The sequence below is a fragment of the Symphalangus syndactylus genome, chromosome 16 (genome assembly GCF_028878055.3).
Source record: "Symphalangus syndactylus isolate Jambi chromosome 16, NHGRI_mSymSyn1-v2.1_pri, whole genome shotgun sequence".
Lineage (NCBI taxonomy): Eukaryota > Metazoa > Chordata > Mammalia > Primates > Hylobatidae > Symphalangus > Symphalangus syndactylus.
In genome coordinates this window covers 10482836-10509687 of record NC_072438.2, presented here as the reverse complement: position 1 = coordinate 10509687, position 26852 = coordinate 10482836, and the positions used below count along the sequence as shown (strand labels likewise).

The 26852-nt window shown below is 51.1% G+C and overlaps 1 protein-coding gene across 1 annotated transcript; it reads left to right on the top strand.

Moving 5' to 3' along the window:
- Positions 1–16740: 16740 nt before the first annotated feature.
- Positions 16741–22634, top strand: SPON2 (spondin 2). The gene is made up of 6 exons (XM_055246074.2): positions 16741–17057; positions 17526–17748; positions 18112–18335; positions 18408–18599; positions 19019–19193; positions 21906–22634. The coding sequence occupies exons 2-6, from the start codon at positions 17529–17531 to the stop codon at positions 22088–22090; spliced, it is 996 nt and encodes a 331-aa protein (XP_055102049.1). The 5' UTR covers positions 16741–17057; positions 17526–17528; the 3' UTR covers positions 22091–22634.
- The last annotated feature ends 4218 nt before the right edge of the window (positions 22635–26852 follow it).

Sequence of the window (26852 nt, the reverse complement as noted above, 5' to 3'; positions counted from 1 at the left end):
CTCCGCCTCCTGGGTTCAAGCCATTCTCCTACCTCAGCCTCCCGAGTAGCTGGGACTACAAGTGGGTGCCACCACACCCGGCTAGTTTTTTGTATTTTTTAGTAGAAACGGGGTTTCACCATGTTAGCCAGGATGGTCACCATGTTAGCCAGGATGGTCTCGATCTCCTGACCTCATGATCCGCCCGCCTCAGCCTCCCAAAGTGCTGGGATTAGAGGCGTGAGCCACCGCACCCGGCCTTCCAAAAACCAACTTTTGTTTTCTTTTCTTTCTTTCTTTTTTTTTTTTTTTTTTTGAGACAGGGTCTCACTCTGTTGCCCAGGCTGGAGTGCAGTGGTGGCGTAATCTTGGCTCACTGCAGCCTCGACCTCATGGGCTCAAGCCTCTCGGGTAGCTGGGACCACAGGTGTGTGCCACCACACCCAGCTATTTTTTATTTTTGCAGAGATGGGGTTTTACCATTTGCCCCTGCTGGTCTTGAACTCCTGAGCTCAAGCGATCTGCCTGCCTTAGCCTCCTGAAGTGCTGGGATTATAGGTGGGAGCCACCGTACCCAGCCTGTTTTAATTGATCTTTTAAATTATTTTTCTACTGTAATTTATCTCTGCTCTACTATTTATTATTTCCTTCTGCTTGCTTTGACTTAGTGTGCTGTCTTTTTCTAGTTTCTTTAGGTGGAAGGTTGGGTTATTGATCTGAGATCTCTTTTTATTTAGTGTAAGTATCCACAGCTGTACGTTTCCCTGTAAGCACTGTTTAGCTTCATCTGTATTTTAGTATATTGTGTTTTCGTTTCCATTTATCTCAAACCATCTTCTAAATTCTCTTGTGAATTCTTCTTTGCCCTATTGGATACTAAGGAGTTCAGTTTTTTATTTTAACTATTTTTTAATTACCCAAAGTTCTTTCTGTTATTGATTTCTAATTTCATTCAATTGTGGTAAGAGAACATACTTTGCATGATTTCAATCATTTTAAATTTATTGAGGTTTATTTTATGACAACATCGGATTTATTCTTTCAGACATTCCACGTGCACTTGAGAATAATGGGCACAACAACCTTTGTGGTTGTCGGTGGAGTGTTCTACAGCCGTCTGCCAAGTCTAGGTGGGTTAGAGCGTGTTGACGTCTTCCACTGACTTTTGATTTTCTGTCCTGTTGCTTTATCCATGATTGGAAATGGGCTATTGAAAGCTGGAAGTCTCCAGCTGTTATTGTTGAATTGTCCGTTTTGCCCTTCATCATTTCCGCTTTGGCTTCATGTATCTTGGGGTTCTGTGTCAGGTGCACATATGTTTTTTTTTTTTTTTTTTGAGACGGAGTCTCGCTCTGTCACCCAGGCTGGAGTGCAGTGGCGCTATCTCGGCTCACTGCAAGCTCCGCCTCCCGGGTTCAGGCCATTCTCCTGCCTCAGCAACTCGAGTAGCTGGGACTACAGGCACCTGCCACCGCGCCGGGCTAATTTTTTTTTGTATTTTTAGTAGAGACAGGGTTTCACCGTGTTAGCCAGGATGGTCTCGATCTCCTGACCTCGTGATCCTCCTGTCTCGGCCTCCCAAAGTGCTGGGATTACAGGCGTGAGCCACCGCACCCAGCCAGGTGCACATATGTTGATAATGGTGATGTTTTCTTGATGGATGTACCCTTTTAGCACTATAAAATATCCTTGTCTGTTGTAACAACTTTTGTCCGAAGGTCTGTTTTCTTTCATATTGTCACGGTCACTCCAGCTCTCTTCTGCTTACTATTCTATCTTTGCTCTTTTACTTCAGAGAGTCTTGGAATGTGCATTGAATCATGGTTTTTAAAAGTCAGCCCTTCTATCCACTGCTTTTTAACTGGAGTGTTTAATTAACATTTAGTTGACACTACATACTGAGTTGATAAGGGAGAATTTAGGCACACCATTTGCTATTTGTTTTCCATGTCTTAGGTCTTTTTTGTTCCTCTGTTTCCATATGGCCTTCTTTGGTGCTAAATAGATATTTCCTAGTGTCTCATTTCAACATATTTGTCATTTCTCTTTTTTTTTTTGAGACGGAGTCTTGCTCTGTTGCCCAGGCTGGAGTGCAGTGGTGTGATCTTGGCTCACTGCAACCTCCTCCTCCCAGGTTCAAGCAATTTTCCTGCCCCAGCCTCCTGAGTAGCTGGGATTACAGGCACCTGCCACCATGCCCAGCTAATTTGTGTGTGTGTGTGTGTGTGTGTTTTAGTAGAGACGGTGACGGTGTTTCATCGTGCTGGCCAGGCTTGTCTCAAACTCCTGACCTCAAGAGATCCACTAGCCTTGGCCTCCCAAAGTGCTGGGATTATAGGCATGTGTCGCTGTGCCCGGCCTGTTATGTGTATTTTATTACAATAAAAAATTGGGGAAAGTATTTTTAAAGGACAGTGTAAAAATAAATAGTTTATGTGTGTAGCTCTTTTTTCTCCTACCTGATTTAAAAGACAGAGAGTGATGATTAGACATCTGTGCTGGTAGGCAAATGATGTGTAAACATTTAAATTATATGACAGTGATAGCACAAAGGAGGAGGAGGGAACAGAGCTGTATATGAGCAAAGTTTTTGTATACCATTGACATTAAATTATAATTAATCTGAGATCAGTTGTTATAAATTAAGATATTAATTGTAATCCCTAGGGCATCTGCTAAAAAGACACCTTAAAAGATATAGTAAAAGAAATGACAGAGCAAGACTTTGCCTCAAAAAAAAAATACACATAACGTAAAATTTACCATCTTAGCCATTTTAAAGTGTACAGTTGAATGGCATTAAATACATTCATCATGTATAAATGTCACCCCATCCATCTCCATAACACTTCATCTTGTGAAACTGAAACTGTGCCCTCATTAAACAACAACTCCCCATTTCTGCTCCCCCCAGCTCCTGGCAACACCAATCTACTGTCTGTCTCTCTGAATGTGACTATTCTAAGTACCTCATCTAAGTGGAATCACACAATCTTTGTGTTTTGTGACTGGCTTATTTTACTTAGCATAATGTCCTCAAGGGTGATCCCTATTATAGCATATGTCCTTCCTTTGTAAGGCGAAATTTCCTTTCTTTCTAAAGCTAAATAATATTCTGCTTATCCGTTTGTTCACTGGTAGGCACTTGAACTGATTTTGCATTTTAGCTGTTGTGAATAATGCTGCTATGAACTTGAGTATACAAATGTATTTTCAAGACCCTGATTTCCATTATTTTGGGTATATACCCACAGTTGCAATGTGGGATCATACAGTCTATTTCTAATTTTTTGAGGAACTCTCATCGTGTTTTTCATAGGAACTGTGTCATTTTATATTCCCATCAATAGTTCACCAGGGTTCCAGATTCTCCACATCCTTGCCAACACTTGTTATTTTGGGTTTTTTTTGATAGTAGTCATCTTAATGCGTGTGAGGTGATGTCCTATTATAGTTTTAATTTGCATTTCCTCAGTAATAAATGATGTTGGCAATCTCTTCATTTGCTTATTGACCATTTGTAGATCTTCTTTGGAGAGATGTCTATTCATGTCCTCTGCCCATTTTTAAATTTAGTTTTTGTCTTAGAGTTTTAGGAGTTCTCTATGTATTCTGGATATTAATGCCTTATCAGATAAATGATTTGTAAATATTTTCTCCCATCAGCTGGGTGCAGTGGCTCACACCTGTAATCCCAGCACTTTGGGAGGCCGAGGTGGGTGGATCACCTGAGCTCAAGAGTTTCAGATTAGCCTGGGCAACACAGTGAAACCCCGTCTCCACTAAAATACGAAAAATTAGCCAGGCACGGCACCATGTGCCTGCAATCCCAGCTACTCGGGAGGTTGAGAGAGGAGAATTGCTGGAACCCGGGAGGCAGAGGTTGCAGTGAGCCAAGATTGCACCACTGCACCCCAGGCTGGGTGACAGATGGACTTCATCTCAAAAAAAAAAAAAAAAAAGATTTTCTCCCATCTTTTGAGTTGCCCCTTTACTCTGTTGATGTTGCCTTTTTTTTTTTTTTTTTTTTTTTTTTTTTTTTTTTTTGAGACAGAGTCTCTCTCTGTTGCCCAGGTGGAATGCAGTGGCGCGATCTCGGCTCACTGCAAGCTCCGCCTCCCAGGTTCACACCATTCTCCTGCCTCAGCCTCCTGAGTAGCTGGGACTACAGGCGCCCGCCACCATGCCCGGCTAATTTTTTGTATTTTTAGTAGAGACGGGGTTTCACCGTGTTAGCCAGGATGGTCTCGATCTCCTGACCTCGTGATCTGCCCACCTTGGCCTCCCAAAGTGCTGAGATTACAGGCGTGAGCCACAGCGCCCGGACAGATGTTGCCTTCTGATACACAAATATTCTGATTTTCATGATGTCCACTTTGTCTATTTTCTTCTTTTGTTGCCCATGCTTTTAGTGTCATATCCAATAAATCATTGTAAAATCTGAAGTTGTACAGCTTTGTCTTATGTTTTCTTTTAAGAAGTTTATAGTTTTAGGTATTACATTTAGGTCTTTAATCAGTTTTGAGTTAATTTTTGCATACGGTGTAAGGCAAACAGTCCAACTTCATTCTTTTTTTTTTTTTTTTTTTGGAGATGGAGTCTCCCTCTGTTGCCGAGGCTGGAGTGCAGTGACACGATCTCAGCTCACTGCAATGTCTGCCTCCCAGGTTCAAGAGATTCTCCTGCCTCAGCCTCCCAAGTGGCTGGGATTACAGGCATGTGTGCTACCATGCCCAGCTAATTTTTGTATTTTTAGTAGAGACAGGGTTTCACCATGTTGGCCAGGCTGGTGTCAAACTCCCGACCTCAGGTGATCTGCTCTCCTCGGCCTCCCAAAGTGCTGGGATCACAGGCTTGACCAACTTCATTCTTTTGCATGTAGATGTCCAGTTTTTCCAACACCATTTGTCAAAAAGACTATTATGGCTGGGCATGGTGAATTACGCCTGTAATCCCAGCACTTTGGGAGGCCGAGGTGGGCAGATCACTTGAGGTAAAGAGTTCAAGATCAGCCTGGCCAATGTGGCAAAACCCAGTCTGTACTAAAAATACAAAAAAGAAATTAGCCAGGAGTGGTGGTGCACGTCTGCAATCCCAACTACTCAGGTGGCTAAGGGAGGAGAATCGCTTGAACCCAGGAGATGGAGGCTGCAGTGAGCCGAGATTGTGCCACTGCACTCCAGCCTGAGCAACAGAGTGAGATTGTGTCAAAAGAAAAAGAAAAAGAAAAAAGACTATAAGACTATTATTTCTCCCATTGAATGGTCTTGGCGCTTTTGTCAAAAATCATCTGGCCATATATGTGAGAGTTTATTTCTGGCATAAAGATAGAGCATAGCTTATTGCTTATTGTATTTTTTTTTTTTTTTTTTGAGATGGAGTCTTGCACTGTTGCCCAAGCTGGAGTGCAGTGGCGAGATCTCGGCTCACTGCAACCTCTGCTTCCTGGGTTCAAGCGATTCTCCTGCCTCAGCCTCCCAAGTAGCTGGGATTACAGGCGCACACTACGACACCTGGCTAATTTTTTAAATTTTTGTTTAGTAGAGACGGGGTTTCACTATGTTGACCAGACTGGTCACAAACTCCTGACCTCGTGATCTGCCTGCCTCAGCCTCCCAAAGTGCTGGGATTACAGGCATGAGCCACGGTGCCTGGCCAGCTTATTATATTCTTGATTACTGGAACCTTGTAGTAAATTTACTAGATTATTAGATTTTGATTACTACAGCTTTGCAGCAGATTTTGAAATCAGGAAGTGTGAGTCCGCCAGCTTTGTTCTTCATTTAAAGACTATTTTGGCTACTTGCGGCCCCTTCAGAGCCCGTGTGAATTTTAGAGTGGGTTTTTCTGCTGCTGTCTTTTGGTTTTGGTTTGCTCGGAATCTCTTTTTTCACCCTTTCCCTTCCAGTGTATTTGTGTCTTTGAATTTAAATCAAGATTTTTGTAGACAGCATAGAGCTGAATTATGTGTTTTTATTCATTCTGCCAATCTCTGTCTTTTGAGTAGAGAGTTTAATTCATTTTCATTTAAAGTAATTACTGGCCAGTTGCAATGGCTCATGCCTGCAACCCCAGCACTTTGGGAGGCTGAGGTGGGTGAATCACTTGAGCTCAGGAGTTTGAAACCAGCCTGGGTAACATGGTGAAACCTGGTCTCTACGAAAAATTAGCTGGGCGTGGTGGTATGCACCTGTAGTCTCAGCTACTTGGGAGGCTGAGGTGGGAGAATCACCTGAGCCTGAGAGGCTGAGGCTGCAGTGAGCCATGATCTTGCCACTGCAGTCTAGTCTGGGCAACAGAGTGAGACCCTGTCTCAAAATAACTAACAAAATAGATAAATAATCACTGATAATGAAGGATTTACATCTGTCCTTTTGCTGCTTGTTTTTTTTGTCCTCCATTTTTTGTATTACTGTCTTCTCTTATGTTTAGTTTATTTTTTAAGTGAAATATTTAAATTCCTTTCTCATTTCCCTTTGTGTACATTATATAGCAATTTCCTTTGTGGTTACCATGGGGATTACATTTAACATTCTAATGTTATAACTCTAATTTAAATTTATACCCGCTTAATTTCAATAAATTCTGCTCCTTTACAGCTCTATCCTACCTCTTTCAGTTGGTGATGTCACAAAATTACATCTTAATTCACTGTGTACCTCAAAACATAAATTAATAATTTAAAAAAATGCATTAGACTCAAAGTATGAACAAAACAAAACGTGGAGTTACAAACAAAAGTGACGAGAACACTAGCTTCTTGACTCATGCTTTTAAAAAATGCATTCTCTTAAATCATTTAGAAAACAAAAAAGTGGGGTTAGAAGCCAACGTTACTATAATACTAACTTTTATCATTGCTCACATATCTACTTTTATTGAGATCTTTATTTCTTTATATAGCTTCAAGTGACTGTCTAGTGTCTTTTCATTTCACCCTATAGGACTTCCTTAAGCATTTCTTGCAGGGCGGGCCTAGAGGTAGTGAACTCCTTCATTGTTTTCATTGTTTAAAGTTTTATTTTCTCTCTCTCTCTCTCTTTTTTTTTTTTTTTTTTTTGATGGAGTTTCACTCTTGTTGCCCAGGCCAGAGTGCAGTGGTGCAATCTCTGTTGACTGCAACCTCCACCTCCCGGGTTCTAGGCAATTCTCCTGCCTCAGCCTCCCGAGTAACTGGGATTACAGGCAGGCACCACCACGCCTGGCTAATTTTTGTATTTTTAGTGGAGATGGGGTTTCACCATGTTGGTCAGGCTGGTCTTGAACTCCTGACCTCAGCTGGGATTACAGGAGTGAGCCACCACACCCAGCCCTCTCTCATTTTGAAGGACAGTTTTGCTAGATATAGAGTCCTTAGTTTTTTTTTTTTCTTGAACACTCAGTATATATATCAGCCCACTGCTTTCTGGCCTCCAAAGTTTTTGATATCTGCTGATAATCTTGTGACAATTCCTTGTATGTGATGAGTAATTCCTCTTGCTGCTTTCAACATTCTGTCTTTTTATCTGTCTTCCAAAAGTTTGATGGATCTTGGTGTGGATTCTTTGAGTTCATCTTACCTGGAGTTCGTTGAGTTTAGATGTTTATATACATGTCTCTCATCAGATTTGGGAAATTTAAAACTATTATTTCTTCAAATGTTCTCCTGACCCTTTCAGTCTCTCTTCTCCCACAATGCATATGTTGCCCTGTTTTATGGTGTCCCACAGGTTTCTTAGGCTTTGTTCATTTTTCTTCAATATTTTCCTTTCTGTTCCTCAGACAATAATTTCCGTTGTCCTGTGTTCAGGTTCACCGATTGATTCTTTCTTCTGCCTGCTCAAATCTGCTTTTTAATCCCTCTAGTGAATTTTCATTTCCATGATTATATTTTTCACCTTCAGAGTTTCTTTTTGGTTTCTTTTTAGGTTTTATACCTTTTTATGAATATTTCAATTTTGGTCATTCATTTTTTTGTTGACTTTCTTGACACTTCCTTTAGTCCTTTGAGCATCTTTAAGACAGTTGTTTTAAAGTCTTTGTCTAGTAGATATATAATCAATCAGGTCTTTTTACGAACAGTTTCTATTGACTTTTTTTCTTTAAATGGGCCATACTTTCCTGTTTCTTTGTATGCCTTGTGATTCTTTTTCTTGAAAATCAGACATTTGAATCTAATATCACAATTCTGAAAATCATGTTTCCCCCTTCCCCAGGGTTTGTTGCTTTTTGTTACGTTTTGTTGTTGTTGTCGGCTTTCTCTGTGCCAAGGGTCAGCATTAGGTACAAACATAAGGTCTTCTCAGGTCTTTTCTGAACCTGGGTATGCCATATCACTTTCTAACTTTCCCCATACATGCAGCTGCTTTTGAATGTCCTAGTCTTTAATGTCTGGCTTCCAAAAAGGGAAAAGGAGAAAAATGAAGTCACTTCGGAGCTCCCACTCTGCCTCCCACTACCATCACCTGCTGTGTGAATCGGCACCTGCTTCTTTGCACTCCTGTGATCAGAACAGCAATCAGCAATCAGAACACCAATCCCAAATATCTGAAAGACAACATCCTTTTTTCTTGCCACCCTCGCTCCTGAAAGCTGTCTGTAAACTGCTACAGGAACATGTGCACAACTGTCTGCACTGGGGCTGGTGGGGAGGATGGGTGACTGCTGTTGTGCCAAAATTAACTGCATTTTGCCTCCAAACCTACTCCTGGAAGCTGCAATCCTTCAATAGACTCCAGAGCTCTAAAACTGTTACATCAGACAGATTCTGCCAGTGCAATTGTTGTCTGGGTAGGGAAACATATTTCTGGTGCTTATTGCTCCACCATCTTCCCAGAATCTTCCTAGAATGTCTTTTCTAGGTCCCCATGTCACTGCCTTTAAAAGTGCTCTTTGTTTCTTCATGTGGTTTTGAGTTACTGTCTTGTGTTCTTTCATTTCAGTCTAAGGTACTCTCATAGAGTATTTCCTGTAGGGCAGATTTCCCAGTGATAAACTCCAGTTTTGATTTACCTGAGAGTGTCTTAATTTCACCTTTATTTTTTCGGATATAAACTTCTTGGTTGACAGTACTTTTTTTCCAACACGTTTAATGTGTCACCCAACTGCCTACTGGCCTCCATGTTTTCTGGTAAAAAGTCAAGTGTTAACCTAACTAAAGACCTCCTGTATGAGATGAGTTGCTTCTCTCTTGCTGCCTTCAAGATTCTCTCTTTGTCCTTGGCTTTGAAGGTTTGATAATGATGTGTCTCAGTGTAGCTATCTCTTTGCATGTTCCCTACTTGGAATTGGTTGAGCTTATTGGATGTGTAGATTAACATTTTTCTTTATCTTTGGGAAGTCTCTGCCATTATTACTTCAAATAATTTTCTGCCCCTTTATCTCCCTCCTCCCTTTCTGGGGCTTCAATTATGTATTTGCATTTGTTTGTATGTTTGATGATGTCACACAGGTATCTGAGTCGCTGGTCAGTTCTCTTCATTCTTTTTTCCTCAGGCTGGATACTTTCAATTTACCTATTTCCTTTTTTACTTACACTTTACACTACCTGCTCAAATCTTCTGTTGAAATCCTCTAGTGAGAGTTTAAATTCAGTTATTGTACTTTTCAACTCCAGAATTTCTACTTGGTTCTCTATAATTTCTATCCTTTACTGATATTCTCTATGTGGTGAAACATCACTCTTATACTTTAAATTATTTAGAAAAGTTTTCCTTTGTTCTTGGAAGATATTTAAGACCACAAATTTAAAGTATTTGTCTGGTACATCCAGCATCTTGTCTTCCTCAATGACAGTCTCTATTGATTGCTTTCTTCCCCATGTGTAGGTCATACTTTCTTGTGCTTTCTCACGTCTCACAATTTTTTGTTGAAAAATAAACATTTTAAATAGTATAATGTGGCAACTCCAGAAACCAGATACTCCTCCATCCCCCAGAGTTTGTTGTAGTTTATTATTAACTTTTCTGAACTAATTATGCAAAATCTGTATTATCTACCATGTGTGGCCACTAAGTCTCTCCTCAGTTAGCTTAGTGGTCAGTTAATGGCCAGACAGAGATTTCCTTAAAGGCCCAGAACCAGTCATCTCCTAGTTTTTGTTTTGAGGTTCTATGCATTAGAGAATGCTTTTAACACTCAGTCGGGCAGTTAACAACTCTGCAGTAGCCCTCACTTCCTGCTTGCATAGAGCCTGAAGGTCAGTCAGAAGTATGAGCTCAGTGCCTTCTGAGGTATTTCTGGAGTTCAGACCTGGGAATATGTGTGGCCTTCTAGATTCCCAGAAATATGTTGGATTTTTTCAAAGCTCCCCATGGACATCTCACTTCCCAGATTTTCCTTTTTTTTTTTTTTTTAGTTTGTCTATTTCTTGCCCAACAGTTAGCCACCACCTTGGGCAACTGCAAAGTTCATCAATTGTCTATAATTATTTTCAACAATAGCCCCAGGAGAAAAGCCTTTTCTTGCTGGGTAAGCTCTGAATCAAGTCAGAAACAGACAGCTTTGCAAGTGGTGTCTTCTAGGGAACCACCAGATAGGTCAAATAATAATGACTTTCTGGAAATGAGGCTTTGAAAGAGCTCTAGCTCCATCCTGGTGGCCAGTGGCTGCCAGGCTGTTAGTTTTTATCACAAATGTGGGTTGTTAATTTTTAAGGCTACTACAGAGCTGGAGGGGGTGGGTGGGAACGCATGCTGTTCTTACCAAGATTCAGCCTATTTTATCGATAAAATAAACTAACCCTACATAGTTTGCTGCACACCTTTGGTTAATTTCCAGAGTACTTAAAATATATTCTGACATTTTTTGCCAGTTTTCTCACTGCTTGGAGGAAGATGAGAATTCTCAGAGGTCCTTATGCTGCCCTTTTTGCTGCAGTCTTGACATCTTAATATGGATAGAAAAAGGTACTATGGCAAGTGCCACTGAAAATGGATAGGCTCATATTCGAGGGAGGTGGACTGTTGCACAGAGGAGAAAAAGCAGTATTTAGAACCAGACAGTAGCAGCAGATTCTCCTCCCAGATCTGTGGCTCACCAGCAGTGACCTGGCCTCCTTTGCAAGGTGGGACTGGAAGAGCCGCTGTGAAACCTGATAGGAGTGAGTGCTGTGTTTGCTGGCCCTCCCATGAGCCTGGCATGGTGGCTGCAGTCATGCTTCCAGAGGTGAAGCAGCCGGGCAAGGTCCCCACTCAGTGTCAGCTAAATAAGTCAGAGAAGAGCAGGGGGATGAGCACTGTGTGGGCTGCAGCTCAGCTCACTGGCACCATTTGCATCCTCCTTCTGGGTGTGCTGCTGGACTGCAGAGGCTGCAAAGCTGAATCCAAGACCCTGGATTCCCCAATCTGATTCAGGCTCTGCCAATCAATCGAAAGTGCTCAGAGAAACCTGAATGCAGAATGGAGGCACGTGGGCAAGAGGGACACAGGAGCGCGTGGCCATCTGCTGCTGGGGTGGCGGGTTCCTGTGCAGGGGGGACCAGCTGCCACTCCGCAGCCCCATCCTGCTGTGCAGTGTGGGAGGTCATCCTTGGACACTCAGTACACAGTCTCTCTTCAACCCTCCTCACAATTCCATAAGCCACTTAGCCCCCATAGTAAATCCCTGTCTGCTCACACTGCTTATGGTAGGCTTAGTTCTCTGTAGAAGCTCTGATTGAAACTAAAACCCTGGCGTGACAGGGTATGACCAGGCACTCCTCCGGGGGTGGGGGTTGGGGCCTGCAGTTGTTCTTCCTGAGGCCTGTATGGCAGGAAGAAGGCAGCACGGGAAGAATCCTTTAGGTAGGGAGAGCTGCACGTGCAAAGGCCCTGAGGTGTGAGCAGCCAGGGGTGTCTTGGCCAGGGAGGACGTCAGCGGGTGCTGAAGAGGAGGGAGAGAGGAGAGTGGGGCAGGGAGAGCCACTGGACCATGTGGCCCCCTCCCTGAGAGTCTGAAGTTTCAAAGGCTAAAGCAGCCTTTAGAAAGCAGGTATGTGCAGAGCCCATGGTGCCTGGCCGGAGTGAGGCCCTTGGTACATGTCCGTGATGTGCCTGTGTGGGCCGGCAAACACAGGACTTTTCAGGTGGGTTTTCAAATGCGCAGCAGGGTGCCTTAGGGGAGTCAGAAACTGATCCTGGAGTCTGGGTACTCTGGAGGAGACGGCCCCTCCCGTGGATGGGGATTCCGCGTCTGAGTCAGCTGGTGTGGTGTCAGCAGATGTGGCCGGGAGCTCCATGCTGCTGGGCCAGGCCTGGGTGCCTGTGCCGCGCCCCAGGGAGGGGCTGCGGGCAAGCCCTGAAAGAGCCGTTGACACGCCAGACCCTGAGGGCCCCCGTGCCGGAACCCAAGCAGAAAGGTAAAGAAGGCCTCTCCCTTCTCAGCTAGGACTCCAGCAACCCTGGAGGGATCTTGGGTTCTGGGGCCCGGGGCAGGGCCACAGCCTGAGGTGAAACAGAGCAGGGTGGCAGTTAGGGGAGGCTCGCCAGGCATTCCTGTGTGCCGTCTGCTCCACGCAGCTCACAAACAAACCCATGGAAACCCCACACCCGCCTGCTCAGATCCAATTTAAGCAGCACAGACTCCACCCCCCATGCCTGGCTGGGAAAGGAGCTTCACAGCACCTGCGGTTGTCCAAAAGTCCAACCTTAGCAACACATTTTGGTTAACAGACAACTTTTAAACGTTGCCAACACCCTGGGAGTGTGGGCCGCCGATTACTCACACTGCAGTCTACACTTACCCAACCGCAGCAGGTACTAAGGGGGCGTCAAGGAAGGGGGTGCCTGCGGGGGCCGTGGCAGGGCAGCCAGGTGGAGCTGGATGCGGACACAGGGGCTGCTCTGCCCAGCTGCAGACAGGCAGCAGCCACTGGCTCCAGCCACAGCCTTGAGCCACACTCCCCTGAAAACCACCTTGGGGCAAGTGGCTCAAGTGACCTCCAGGAAGGCCCTGTCCTCAGAGGACCCTGGCATTGCTGTCAACCCATTCTCTAAACACTTTACTGAATAACAGAATCCAGTCCAAAACATGTATCTACTCCACCCCAGCCCCCTGCAACCTTGGGCCTAGCGGGGTCACTCCTTTGTCCCCATCTCTGAGATGCAAGGAATACTCACCATGTGGTTAATGAATGAATGAACTGTGTGAATGAATGAATGAATGTATTGTGTGAATGAATGAACTGTGTGAATGAATGAATGAATGTACTGCATGAATGGATGAATGAATGAATGTACTGTTTGAATGGGTGAATGAATGAATGTACTGTTTGAATGGGTGAATGAATGAATGTACTGTGTGAATGAATGAATGTACTGTGTGTGTATGTGGGGGGCTGCTCCTGCCTGTGGGCACAGAGGAACTCTTCTGTGTGGGTGGGGGGGACACCTTGCAAAGTGCTGGTGTGTGAGTTACACCTATGGATACTTATCCTGTGACCCTCAGCAGAAGGCAGGATAGAGACTTCTGGTTCACAGAAGAGGGTCTGAGAGCCAGAGGGGTTTCCAGCAAGACTCTGAGAGCATGGAGTCACACAAGCTCACTTCGTCACTGGCCTGTGGTCCCTGCCTCAGTGCAGAAACAGCTCCGCCTGAGACCCCAGCCCGATCCAACCCAAGGGGCCACAGGATCTGGAAAATTAAGCCCACCTGGCCCCATTTCTCCCATGTTCCCCTCTCTGAGCACAGCAAAGAATGCTCCCATGTCCCATGGTGCCCCAGGGCCTTCTCAGGTATGCTTTTGGAGGGGCCTCCCACTACCAAAGGAAATTCCTCCTGGATGCTGTCTACTCCAGCCCACCAAACCAGCCCCCTCCCTTCCCAGACAAATCAGCTGTGGCCCTGCCTGGAGCACCTCCAAGGCCTGGGCCCACCACCACACCACATCCTAGCTGGAGCCCCTCCCAGGCCTGGGCCCACCACCACCCACATCCTAGCTGGAGAGCCCCAGGCCTGGGCCCACCACCACCCACGTCCTAGCTGGAGGCCCCCAGGCCTGGGCCCACCACCACCCACATCCTAGCTGGAGAGCCCCAGGCCTGGGCCCACCACCACCCACGTCCTAGCTGGAGGCCCCCAGGCCTGGGCCCACCACCACCCACATCCTAGCTGGAGAGCCCCCACCCAGGCCAGGGCCCACCACCACCCACATCCTAGCTGGAGACCCCCACCCAGGCCAGGGCCCACCACCACCCTACATCCTAGCTGGAGACCCCTGAGCCTGGGCCTACCATCAAGTGGGGGCCCCAGGTCGCAGAGCTCACTGAGACGGCATGAGGGCCGGGCTGGGAGAACAGCTCCTGCTGCTCCTGGGCTGTTCCGCAGCCTCCTTGGCCTCCTGTGAGATGAGACTGGGTGAGCCTGGAAGCCGCTGCCACGGCCAGAGCTGGACTGAGACGGGGACTGTGCCTCAGCGAGTCTCTGGAGCGGCACCCTGGCTTCCTACACAAGAACATGCCCCAGGCCCGGCGCCTCCTTCCTCTCCTCAGACCCAGAGCCAGTGGATTCGCCATGGAGCCTGAGCTCCTTTCAGCAGAGGAAGCTGCCCAGAAAGCGAGGGATTAGTCCAGGGATGCAGAGTAGCTGCAGTACAGCTGCCCCACGCCACTCTGGGAAAAAGGCCTGTGGATTCGAGTCCAGCCTCTGAGCAGCGGCTACCAGTCCTTCTGTGGGGACCCGTGGAGGGCCTGAGATCCTTCCAGGCAGATGATGAGATCAAAGCCCATTGCATGAGGGCACCTTTCGCTCCCATGCTCTGATGGGTACACAGCGGCTTTCAAGGGCTGCAGGCCAGAGCAGGCACCTGACAAGGCTGGTAACAGACGCGGCCAAGGCTGGATTTTCTTCATAAACTTCAACTAACAGCGCATCTCAGCAGATGAAGTGCTGGAGCGGATATGGGAATCCAGCTTCCACTAAGCCAGACAATACAAAGATTTGCACAAACGTAGAACCATGCCACTTTTCTCAGTAAGGTTTTTCATTTTTAAAAGTATGATTGCTTTTCATAAAACATGATGCTATTTATGTTAATATGTAATAGCAATATTTTCTTATTTTTAAGTGAATTGGCAAGTATTCTGAACATTTCTGTTATGATTTAGAAAATGATAAGTACCCATAGGTATAACCCACACAAACAAAAAAGTTCTTCAGTGTCCTCAATGAGTTTTTTTTTTTTTTTGAGATGGAGTCTCGCTCTGTTGCCCAGGCTGGACTGCAGTGGCGTGATCTTGGCTCACTACAAGCCCTGCCCCCTGGGTTCAAGAAATTCTCCTGCCTCAGCCTTCTGAGTGGCCAGGATTACTGGCGTGCACTACCACGTCCAGCTAATTTTTGTATTTTTAGTACAGATGGGGCTTCACCATGTTGGCCAGGCAGGTCTCGAGCTCCTGACCTCAAGTGATCCGCCTGTCTTGGCCTCCCAAAGTGCTGGGATTACAGGCATGAGTCTCACTCTGTCGCCCAGGCTGGAGGGCAGTGGCACACACAGTTCACTGCAGGCTTGACCTCCCCTGGCTCAGGTGATCCTCCCACCTCAGTCTCCTGAGTAGCTGGGACCACAGACACAGGCTCCTGAGTAGCTGGGACCACAGGCGCACTCCACCACACCCAGCTAATTTTTGTATTTTTTGTAGAGATGAGGTCTCCCTATGTTGCCAAGGCTGGTATCAAACTCTGGGCTCAAGTGATCCTCCCACCTCGGCCTCCCAAGCTGCTGGGATTACAGGCATGAGCCACTGTGTCTGGCCCTCAGTGACTTTTAACAGTGTGAAGGAGTCCTCAGAGAAAAACATTTGAGAAGAACAGAGGTGGAATTTGTCTTTGGCCTGGGGGCCTGGAGTCTAAATACTGCATTGAGTGGCTGATCTGTGGTTTTCGCTTAAAATACAGGTTAGATCATTTGTTTCTGTTTGCATTCTGTCCTAGTTGCTTCTATTTATTTTTTCTCTCTTTTTGAATATGTGAAACATTAACAGGATTCCAAACATCAGAGTGTTTTGTCCAAGCTTAAAAGCCCTCTGGGTGATTCCGATGAGCAGAGGCTGGGAAGGATTGAGCAAGACCATCCCCGAGCTCCTTCCTCCGCTCTGGTTTCCAGATCTCATGACTGGGGACCTATAAATATTTTCCTGACATGGAGCAGGATCAACTTCAGCATCTGTTAGCTTCATCCCAAAGGCAGGGAAGCCTAGAGCCGCTGGTAGGGCTCTGCACCGCACACACCGCCTGCCTGCAGCCCCAGCCCTGTGCGGGGTCCTGGGGAGGCGGTCCCCTTTCTGTGGCTTCTTCCTGACTCCCTGCGCGTTCCGCCCCAGACCCTCAGCCCACTCTGACCTCCCTCCAGGAGGGATGGCTTGCAAATGCCCTCTGGCCACAGTGTAGACCGCTAGACTGTTCTGTGCAGCTTTAGGCCATGCCAGGAAAGAGACTTAAAGCCAGGGCCCCAAAGGCCAGGGATGCCTGCGCCGGGAGCCAGGAGCTTCCCCAGCCACCTCCAGCATGTAGACTGAAGTCAGGCCACGCACAGGGCTCTCCAGGTCACACCCTGCGCGGGAAGGTGTAGCACGCTGGCTTTAATTTCGAGAAGGTGAAAACAAGAGCCCCTCCGCCCCCACGCCCTGAGCTTCCCTGAAAGCCTTGGGGCAAAGAACTCCCCTCAGTGGTACCTAGGGAGGCACCAGCAAGGCGCTTGATGGAAAGGGAGAGAAACGGGAAGGGAGAAGAGAGAGGAGAGGGAGGAGGAAAGGGGGGAGGGGAGGGGAGGGGAGGGGAAGGGAGGGGAGGGGAGGGACAGGACAGACAGACAAAGAAAGGGGTGCGGCAGCGCGGCCAGGGGAGGAGGGTGATCCGGCCCGGGGAAGGCCGCTGGGCAGGGCCAGTTGGGAAAGCGGCAGCCCCCGCCGCCCCCGCAGCCCCCGCAGCCCCCGGAGCCCTTTCTCCTCCTTTCTCCCACGTCCTATCTGCCCCTCTCTGGAGGCCAGGCCGAGCAGCATCGAGGACAGGAGGAACCGGAGCCTCATTGGCCGGCCCGGGGCGCCGGCCTCGAGCTTAAATAGGAGCTCCGGGCTCTGGCTGGGACCCAACCGCTGCCCGCCGCGCTCCCGCTGCTCCTGCCGGGTAAGTACTGCGTGCCCCCGGGACACCCAGAGAATGCCCGGGTCTCCTGCACTTTCCCCGCGGCCCAGAACCTTGTGGCACCTCCAGAGGGACCCCCGGGACTGGCTGCGACCGAGCTTTAAGGGTCTAGTCTCGGGGGCAGCCAGTCGGCCAAGGCCCCTGGTCCCTGCGACGGCGAGGGCATCCCGGAGGCCGCACCCAGATCGGCCCCGCAAGCTGCAGGGACTCTGACTGAAAACCTGCCCGTAACCCTGGTCGCTCGCGGGCGCACCGGCGATCTAACCCCGCGCCGTCCCTTCCGCGGATGCGGGTCTCGGAAGCGCCGCAGGAGAGCTTTGCGGAGCAGGGAGAGGGGCGCGGGCGCTCGGGGCCGTCCTCGGAGCCCAAAGTGCGGCAGCCCTCTCGGCTTTCCACCCCGAGGCTGCCACGACGGTGCCAGCGCGCGGCTGCTCCCCTCTGTGCTCCCAGGTGATGGAAAACCCCAGCCCGGCCGCCGCCCTGGGCAAGGCCCTCTGGGCTCTCCTCCTGGCCACTCTCGGCGCCGCCGGCCAGCCTCGTGGGGGAGAGTCCGTCTGTTCCGCCAGCGCCCCGGGCAAATATAGCATCACCTTCACCGGCAAGTGGAGCCAGACGGCCTTCCCCAAGCAGTACCCCCTGTTCCGCCCCCCCGCGCAGTGGTCTTCGCTGCTGGGTAAGTGCAGCCCCCTCCTCGCCTCCTGCTCCACCAGGAGGGCTGCGGCGCCGGAGCGTCCCCACAGCTGCGCGGCGCTTCCCAGTCTGGGGCGCGCTGACGTCCGGGAGACTCTAATACAAGAATGTTTGCCGAGCGCCCGCGGTGTGCGGTTCCGGGGATGCGGTGGGGGCAGGGGGCGGTCACGGGGAGGGCTGCAGGTGGGTCGGGGCAGGGGCAGCCACAGGGTGTCACGGTCCGACGTGACGGGGGGCCATGGTTCCCTGCGGGAGGCGAGGAGGGATTTCCTGGGGCGCCCCCTGGGATCCAAGCCCGACCGCAGTCTCTGACCGTGGTCCGCGGTGCGGCCGGGTGGTCCTGCAGGGGCCGCGCATAGCTCGGACTACAGCATGTGGAGGAAGAACCAGTACGTCAGCAACGGGCTGCGCGACTTTGCGGAGCGCGGCGAGGCCTGGGCGCTGATGAAAGAGATCGAGGCGGCGGGGGAGGCGCTGCAGAGCGTGCACGCGGTGTTCTCGGCGCCCGCGGTCCCCAGCGGCACCGGGCAGACGTCGGCGGAGCTGGAGGTGCAGCGCAGGCACTCGCTGGTGAGCGCAGGGCCGGCCGGGGGCGGGGACCGGGTAGCCGGGGCTAGGCGCGCTGAGCCGCCGTCGCCGCAGGTCTCCTTTGTGGTGCGCATCGTGCCCAGCCCCGACTGGTTCGTGGGCGTGGACAGCCTGGACCTGTGCGACGGGGACCACTGGCGGGAACAGGTGGCGCTGGACTTGTACCCCTACGACGCCGGGACGGACAGCGGCTTCACCTTCTCCTCCCCTAACTTCGCCACCATCCCTCAGGACACGGTGACCGAGGTGAGTGGGCACCCCGCGTGCGCAAGGGCCGCTGTGGCCCCCGCGGTGGGGACGGGGCTGGGGCCTGGCTGCGCCCTCGCCTCCCGGCCCAGGACAGCCGCTTGCGGCTTTTGTGTGGAAGAGGCTCTGCTTCTAGCGCCAGCGGTGAGCAAGGGGGTGCAGCCCTCCCATACTCCAACCCGGGGTCGCAGCACCACAGGGAAGACAGCAGGACGCGCGTCCTGAGAAGGCCGCCCCTTCCTGGCCTCGGTTTCCAGCCCGTGTTCCGTGGGATGGCTGAGAGGAGCACATGGGACCCTGTCCCCAATAGTGGTGCAGAGGGCACGCTGGACGCTGGGCAGTGGCCCCAGTGGGGCCATACGCATACCAGAAGGTGGGTTTCTCGGACCCCAGGCCAACCTCCTCTTCCTCCTCCCCAGATAACGTCCTCCTCTCCCAGCCACCCGGCCAACTCCTTCTACTACCCGCGGCTGAAGTCCCTACCTCCCATCGCCAGGGTGACGCTGGTGAGGCTGCGACAGAGCCCCAGGGCCTTCGTCCCTCCCGCCCCAGTCCTGCCCAGCAGGGACAATGAGATTGTAGACAGCGCCTCAGGTAACGGACATACGGGTCACACGGGACACACAGCAGCCCCGAACCCTGCCACAGGGCGACCACCAAACCCGAACCTAAGGCTCTGAGAAATTCCAAGTAGGGATTCCTAGCGCGTACTGCAAGATGGTGCTTAGAAGATTTAGGATTCTGTTGATTCAAACACTGAAGATGTGACTCTTGCACATTATTTGCAGTTGAAAGCATCTTACAGGGCCACAGCCTAGAGGAAAGAATGAAAGGAGGCTCCAGACAGTACCTGAGAGACTCTGTCCTATCAGACACGCACCTATGGGTGACCTGTGTGTCACAGCTGACAAGGAAGCTTGCTAGGATGGCCCTGTCTATGTGGCCACCGGGTGACAGCTATGCTGTCTCGGGACCCGGCCACCACACAGCTCGGGGCTCTGCTCACAGGTACCTTGGCATGGGGCGAGGCAGGTGCTGATGAGCATTCCCCTAGCTCCTCCAGGCACCTGCTGGACAGGGCAGGCTGGGAACGCTGGGGCTGAGTGGCAGTTCCCTCCCTGCTCAGCTGGGTGGCAGCCACTGGCCCCATGGAGTGCCTGTGGCCTGGAGCGCCTTGCTGGGTCGTGGGTCGGGGCCTGTTGGCTCTGGGTCTCTGGGTCTCACCTGATACGGGTGTGGGAGAGTCAGGGTAGGCCCCAGACAAGAGCGGACTTCAGACTTTCCCAAGGAGGAACTGGAGCCCACCAACCTGACCATGGGCCCCATCGTCCTCCACATTGCTGGATGGAGTTGAGGCAGGTACAGGGCCGCCCCACACCTGCCTCCCAAGCCATGTGGTAGGGACAGATGTCGTCTTGAGTAGCAGTAATTACAAGCTTACTGTCAGCCGTTCCTGGAAGCAAGGGCCAGGTCAGGTCAGACAGGAGGCCGCCCAGTTGGCAGGAACCACTCCCCAGACAGAGGCTGTGCCCAGTCCTGGGTCCCTCCTCCTCATTTGGGATGAACTGGGCCTCCCTGCGCCAGCCTCGGTGCTGCCCTTGCCCAGTGCAGGCTTGGGCTCCTCACTCATTTGTCCAAGCGGATGCCCCATTCCAAGCAGACATCCCCGAGCCACTTACCCAACAGGCAGACGTGCCAGCACTGTCCGTGGTGTGCAGCTGGTCTGGCGGGAACAGCCCCTTGTAGGCAGAGGGTCCAGAGAGGTGCAGTTTGCCCAACCTTCGGGGGCACTGGGCCACAGTGGGCAGGGGAGCACGTGGCCAGGAGAGAGATAAAGTCAGCTGTGGCCAAGCAGAAGCAGCATTGCAGGGGAAGGGTGGGGAGAGACTGTGCTATGAGCTCTGAGCAGCAGGCAGGACATGGAGAGAAGGGTGGGAGGGGGACACAGCTGTGCCAGCCGGGGGACCAGAGCGGGGAGTGGGGATGGAGCACAGACCACCACCCACAAGGGTCTCTCCTGTGACTTTTGGCTTCCCGAGGGCAGAGGCTGGGACTGGCATGTGGTGGCTGGCACCCAGGAGGCTCCGCCAGGTCCACGCCAAGCCAGCCTGGCTCCGCTCTGGCTTCCTGCTCACACGCTGGATGCCTGTCCCCAGGCCTCCTCCTGGCAGGGCTCTGCAGCATTGGAGAGGCTTGTGGTGGGGCCCTCGCTGCAGAACAGGCACTGCAAGTGTTCACTGACTCCTCATTGCAGCCAGGGTAGGGGCACTCCCACCATTCCAGTTTCAGTCAGGAAGCTGGGGGGTGCTGGGATCTGCCAGCAGCTCTGTGTGCTCCCCAGGTGGGCTGCCCGGGGCCCTGGCTCTCTGGCTTCTACACCAGTGCCACTGAGAAGCCTCAGCGCCCAAGGTCTTTGCAAGCCCTGTTCCCGCATCTCTGGAGAGGGCTGCTCCAGGTGTGGGCCTGGCCAGGGCTGCCAGACCATTCCAGGCACTGCACCTGCACATCGACCCCCTTCTCCACTCTCTCTCATCCTTCAGTAGCCACAAAGCTGGCAGCAGGGTGCTCGCAGATTTGCGAGGAGAGCCGAGCCCTTGCTGATTGTCCTCGCGGGCACGGCAGAGTGAGGCGGGGCTCCTGGCCTCCTTAGGGGCTGCCCGCTCTGGACCACACAGCCAGAGAAACACTGTCCATCTGGCTGGCTTGCCCTGTGGGGTGCAAAAGAGGTGTATTCACTTTGCTTTGGAAAAAGGAAATTACCAAGTGACTTAACCATAACACCAAATGATGATTTTTAAATTTATGAAAATTATGGAACCAGATGGGACACAGGGAAACAAGAACGATACCGAAAAGGTCTGAGTCCCGTGGGGGTCCAGGTCCCGCAAGACAGACAGCTAATCAGGTGCCCCTGTCTGTTATTCGGGTAAATGTAGCAGCTGGGTCCAGGCTCGGGCAGAGCAGCTTTCTACAGCAGGGGTGTCCGCCCTCTCCTGGGGTTCCTACGGGGTTCCCCGGGGCCTCTTACTCTGCCACAATGTGGGAGTTCCAACACTACACGGACTTGAGCAGCAGCTCCGGCTCTTACGTAGAAACGCGCAACTCCAGTCCCTGGGTTGTGTCCGAGGTTGCCATGGTGCCATCCGTCTTGCCGCTGACTCTGCGACTGTGCCGAGAAACGCAAGTGCCCCTGAAGTGTGGGCGTGGCCTCTGATGAATGCACACGTTGGTGGGAGGGGGCTTCTGTTTGTACGAAGCGCCTCTTCACGCGAGCGTTCACCTCGGTCTCTCCTTTGCTTGGTCTAGTTCCAGAAACGCCGCTGGATTGCGAGGTCTCCCTGTGGTCGTCCTGGGGACTGTGCGGAGGCCCCTGTGGGAGGCTGGGGACCAAGAGCAGGACTCGCTACGTCCGGGTCCAGCCCGCCAACAACGGGAGCCCCTGCCCCGAGCTCGAAGAAGAGGCTGAGTGCGTCCCTGATAACTGCGTCTAAGACCAGAGCCTCGCAGCCCCTGGGGCCCCCCGGAGCCGTGGGGTGTCGGGGGCTCCTGTGGAGGCTCATGCTGCAGGCGGCCGAGAGCACAGGGGGTTTCGCGCTGCTCCTGACCGCGGTGAGGCCGCGCCGACCATCTCTGCACTGAAGGGCCCTCTGGTGGCCGGCAGGGGCATTGGGAAGCAGCCTCCTCCTCTCCCAGCCTTGCTTCTTAGGGGCCCGCGTGTCCCGTCTGCTCTCAGCCTCCTCCTTCTGCATGGATAAAGTCATCCCCAAGGCTCCAGCTACTCTAAATTATGCCTCCTTATAAGTTATTGCTGCTCCAGGAGATTGTTCTTCATTGTCCAAGGGCCTGGCTCCCACGTGGTTGCAGATACCTCAGACCTGGTGCTCTAGGCTGTGCTGAGCCCATTCTCCCGAGGGTGCATCCAAGCGGGGGCCACTTGAGAAGTGAATAAATGGGGCGGTTTCGGAAACTTCAGTGTTTTCATGTATGGATCTCTTTGCATTTGAATAAAGACTATCTCTGTTCCTAACAAATGTCACTGGCTGTCCCCACACTTGTTCTGGGCTGCGTGCAGTGCAGGGACCCGTGGTGTGCGCTAATTGGGGACACACGTTCAGAAGGCGCCTGGTGATGCCGTCAGGGCCATGAGGCACGTGCTCTGTGTGTGTGTGGGAGGGAGGCTTGAGACCCACAGGTCTCCCCACAACAGAGGCCACCCCTGGCCCATACAGGATTTCAGAAAACACAGCAAACGGCGTGTCAGATGCATCCACAAACCCAGCAGGCAGGCGCCTGCCCACAGGACGATCAGAAGGTCAGACAAGGGGCACCTCGAGATCCGGACGAGGCCCCAGAAGCCCTCACTCTGCCCCCTCCTCTGTGGGAGCAGCTTGCATTGCTGCTGTTCATGGGGGGCCACTGACCACCAAGACCCTCACAGCCCATCAGGCCACCAGCAGACACCTCCTGAGACCCGAGCTCAGAGGCCCCAACCTCAAAGATGTCCTCAGGGGCTCACTGTGATCTGCCGTGGCCCTTTCTGCAGCAGGGGTCCCCGGCCCTCCCCACCAGTGCCACTCTCCTGGTGGAACCCCAGGGCCCTCTCAGCGCCTGGGCCGGAGCTGTGTGTGGTTTGAGGATGGAGATGCTTGAGGGATGGCTGCTTCTTCAGTCCTCTCCCAGTGACTGGAAGGTGGGGGTTCACTTCCCTTACCCTGAGGCCTGGTAGATGACCCTTCCTTGTAACTGGCTAAGGCCCTCCAGCCCTGATGCTTCTAGAACCAGACCCCAGGCCCAGCTCCCACCACCCTGCACGCCATCCCCACCCACCATCCTTGAAAACAATGAAGTAAGCCCAAGCTCACGGGCGCATGAGTTCTGAGGTGACGTGGAGATCTGAAAAACCCCTGGCTTAAAGTTTTCTTAAGGTTCCTGGGACTGACAATGCCAGGAGGCCCCTGAAGGAATGGCCGTAAATCCCGTGTAGAGATCACACTGTGTACTTGGAACTCAGAGGATCCCCAGGAACATGAACCCACAATCAGAACCCACAAAATGCACAGAACACCAGCCCTGATGCTCCTGAATCAGAGCACATGGCAAACTCCACGGTCAGAGCCACTGGGCTGCTGGGGCTGGCATGACCAGGAGAAGATGCTGACCGAGTTAACCTCACCAGGAGCTCTAAACTGAAAGACACCAGAGCAGCACAATGGGGTGGTGCGTTGAAGCCTCGACAGACGGACACAACACTCCAGTCAAAGGGCGGAGACTGCAAGAGCAGACTCACAGAACCATGCGCTTCTGTGGAGCCTGTGAAGTCCTGTAGGATCACTGAAAGGCTGGGGAAGGGGTTGTGGTGCAGACCCCTGCCGATACCTGGATCTACCTGCCCTCCCTCCTGGAGCATGGAGCTGGGGGGCCCTGGGGTAGGACAGGTGTCACTTTGGGGCCAGAACATTTACTGCCCAGGTGAAAGGCTATTGTGCTCTCCCAGCCTCAGGGACCCCAGGGCATGTGTTGACGTGGGTGCCATCACAGAAGTCTCTGGGGCCCCCACGCCACCAGGATGACCACTGTTGTGCTGAGGCATTGAGATTTGAAGGAGACCAATGCGGAACGCCATCCGGTAATGGAATGCTGTGTGAGGAATCCCACAGGGGCCGCCTGGCCGGAGGGTGGGTCAGACAGGACCTACGTGGCTGTCCTCGCCTCAATGAGGTGGGGAGCACGGGAAGGCGCAGAGTGCAGAAACAGCACTGCATCAGTGGCCGCCATCTTGATAGCAGTGAGTAGTGGGTATAGACAGGAACATGGAGAGGAGAAGCCCCTGCAACAGTCCCGAAAGAGGGAGGTTTGGGCCTCAGAGACACCCGTGGACATGGGAAGAAATGGATGAGTCTGGGTTTGTTCTAATGAAAAGGCAACGTGAATACTTACAGACCTGCGTTTAACATGCCTCCAGAGATACCTAAGTTGACCCCATACCAGTTTCAGGAAGGCCTTGTCCCAACTGGGTCAGCATGGGGAGCCAGGGGGGCAGTGAGCAAGTGAGGGCAAGTTCACACCTGAGGGACCCATTCGTGGTCTGTAGCCCCCCACACACTGAGCTGCCACAGGTGGACAGGGGGCACCGGGGCCAGAAGGAGGCGCCCCACGTCTACACTGAGACTGCATGCCCCTCATATTAGTGGGACGTGGATACGCTGGGCTCCAGGGGGCTGCTGGGCCTACGGGGTGAGGGTTGGCCCAGCCCACTGTGCTGAGGAGAAGTGGTCGGCATCCACAGTGTCCAAGCCACAGGAGGATAATAGGATAATCATGGAATGGCCCACTATGCTCAGCAGCAACACACAGGCCATGGGGACTGGGACTGAGGGGTCTGTGGCTCTGGGGGAGGAAGACAAAGGGTAGAACATGGAGAAGCGATGGGCAGGGAGTTCCTGGCAAAAATGGTGGGCTGAGGACTGAGCACTGACACCTGATTCCGTTCCCACCATACTCCACTGGAGCTGAAGAAGAGGGTGTGTGGATGGCACAATCCAGACGCTTGCCTTGGCACTCTCAGGGGACACCCTCCACCCACAGAATGGTGAAATGGGATGGATACAGCTCTGAGACACTGCCCCTTTCATAAGATGCAGGGAGGACTCCACTTTCTACCCCCACTTCTAAAAATAAGTAAACAAACACATTGAGGCTGAAGCAAGGAGGTGGTGTCAGGCCAAAGAAACAAGCTCATCAGCAGCTGGGAGAGACAGGTCTCCAGAGGGCTGCTGTGAGCTTGGCTAGCAGCAGAGTGAAAAGGTGAACCTGGCACCCCACATGAGAGGGACCCTCGAGGCCAGCAATGCCTTGTGATACAGGAAAGGACAGGAGCGATTCTCTCCACAGGAGTTTCCCAGTCCCTAGTGTGAGCCCCAACAATCAAAATCAGGCAACGAGCGCAACACAAAGATTAAATAAACAAGAAAACAAGTCGCTATAATTGAAAGCCAGAAAAAAAAAAAAAACTGAACAGATTCAGACACCCAAGATCTCAGATAATTAACTTGTCAGAAATGTAATATAAAACAAATAGAACAGAAATGACCAACCAAAAAGGGAAATTAGAAACAGATACATTTGGAAAGGAAAAATTATAAAATGAGGAAGCCTTAGTCAGTGAGTTGGAGAGCTAATTAGCATAGCTGAACAAAGAATTAGTGAACTGGAAGATCTAGCTGAAGATAACAGGCAGAATGCAGCACAGAGAGACAGGAAATGGGAAATTTCACAAAGATATGGAAGACAAGACGGAAAGTTCTAAAATGTTTTAAATCAGAGACTCTAAAGGAGATAATAGGGAGAGTGGCGAAGATATAATATTTAAAGAGAAAATAGTGCAAATTTACAGCACTGGTTAAAATGAAAAGCTGTCTCCAGAAACAGAAAGCATAATATATTCCAAAGAGGAGAAGCGAAAGCCGTCCACGCCCACGCACAGTATATTGAAACTGGGGAACACTAAACACAAAGAAATAACCTTCAGGCGGGGCGCAGTGGCTCACACCTGTAATCCCAGCACTTTGGGAGGCCTAGTGGGAGGATCACGAGGTCAGGAGATCGAGACCATCCTGGCTAACACGGTGAAACCCCGTCTCTACTAAAAATACAAAAAAAAATTAGCTGGGCGCGTTGGTGGGCGCCTGTAGTCCCAGCTACTTGGGAGGCTGAGGAAGGAGAATTGTGTGAACCCCAGAGGCGGAGCTTGCAGTAAGCCAAGATTGTGCCACTGCACTCCAGCCTGGGAGACAGTGAGACTCCGTCTCAAAAAAAAAAAACAAACAAAAACAAACAAACAAAAAAAACCTTCAAAGGACCCAGAGGAATGTACAGATTGCCTATGAAGGAACATCTATTGAATGACAGCTACTTCCTAACAGCCCAAAGGGAGTCAGAAGGCAGTCGGATAATAACTTTTGAAATGTTGAGAGAAATTAACTGTCAACCCACAGCTGGGAACTCAGCAACACCTTTTAAGAATGAGAGCAAAATGCAGACATTTTCAGATTAACAGAAACTGAAGAATCTTAATACCAAGATAATTACCCTGAAAAACTTCTAAAGGATGTTGTTCAGGGTGGAGGAAAATTATCCCAAAAGGATGGTCTGAGATTTGAGGAATGGTAATACAAATTATTTTAAATCTCTCCAACAACAAAAGTATAAATTCCCCAAAGATGGAGAAAAAAATAACAGTAAAATTAGAGAAGC

Coding starts and splice junctions, on each gene's coding strand:
- SPON2 (XM_055246074.2), top strand. CDS start 17,529: ATGGAAAACCCCAGCCCGGCCGCCGCCCTGGGCAAGGCCCTCTGGGCT. Junction 18,336..18,407: donor TGCAGCGCAGGCACTCGCTG/GTGAGCGCAGGG, acceptor CCGTCGCCGCAG/GTCTCCTTTGTGGTGCGCAT. Junction 19,194..21,905: donor GATTGTAGACAGCGCCTCAG/GTAACGGACATA, acceptor TGCTTGGTCTAG/TTCCAGAAACGCCGCTGGAT.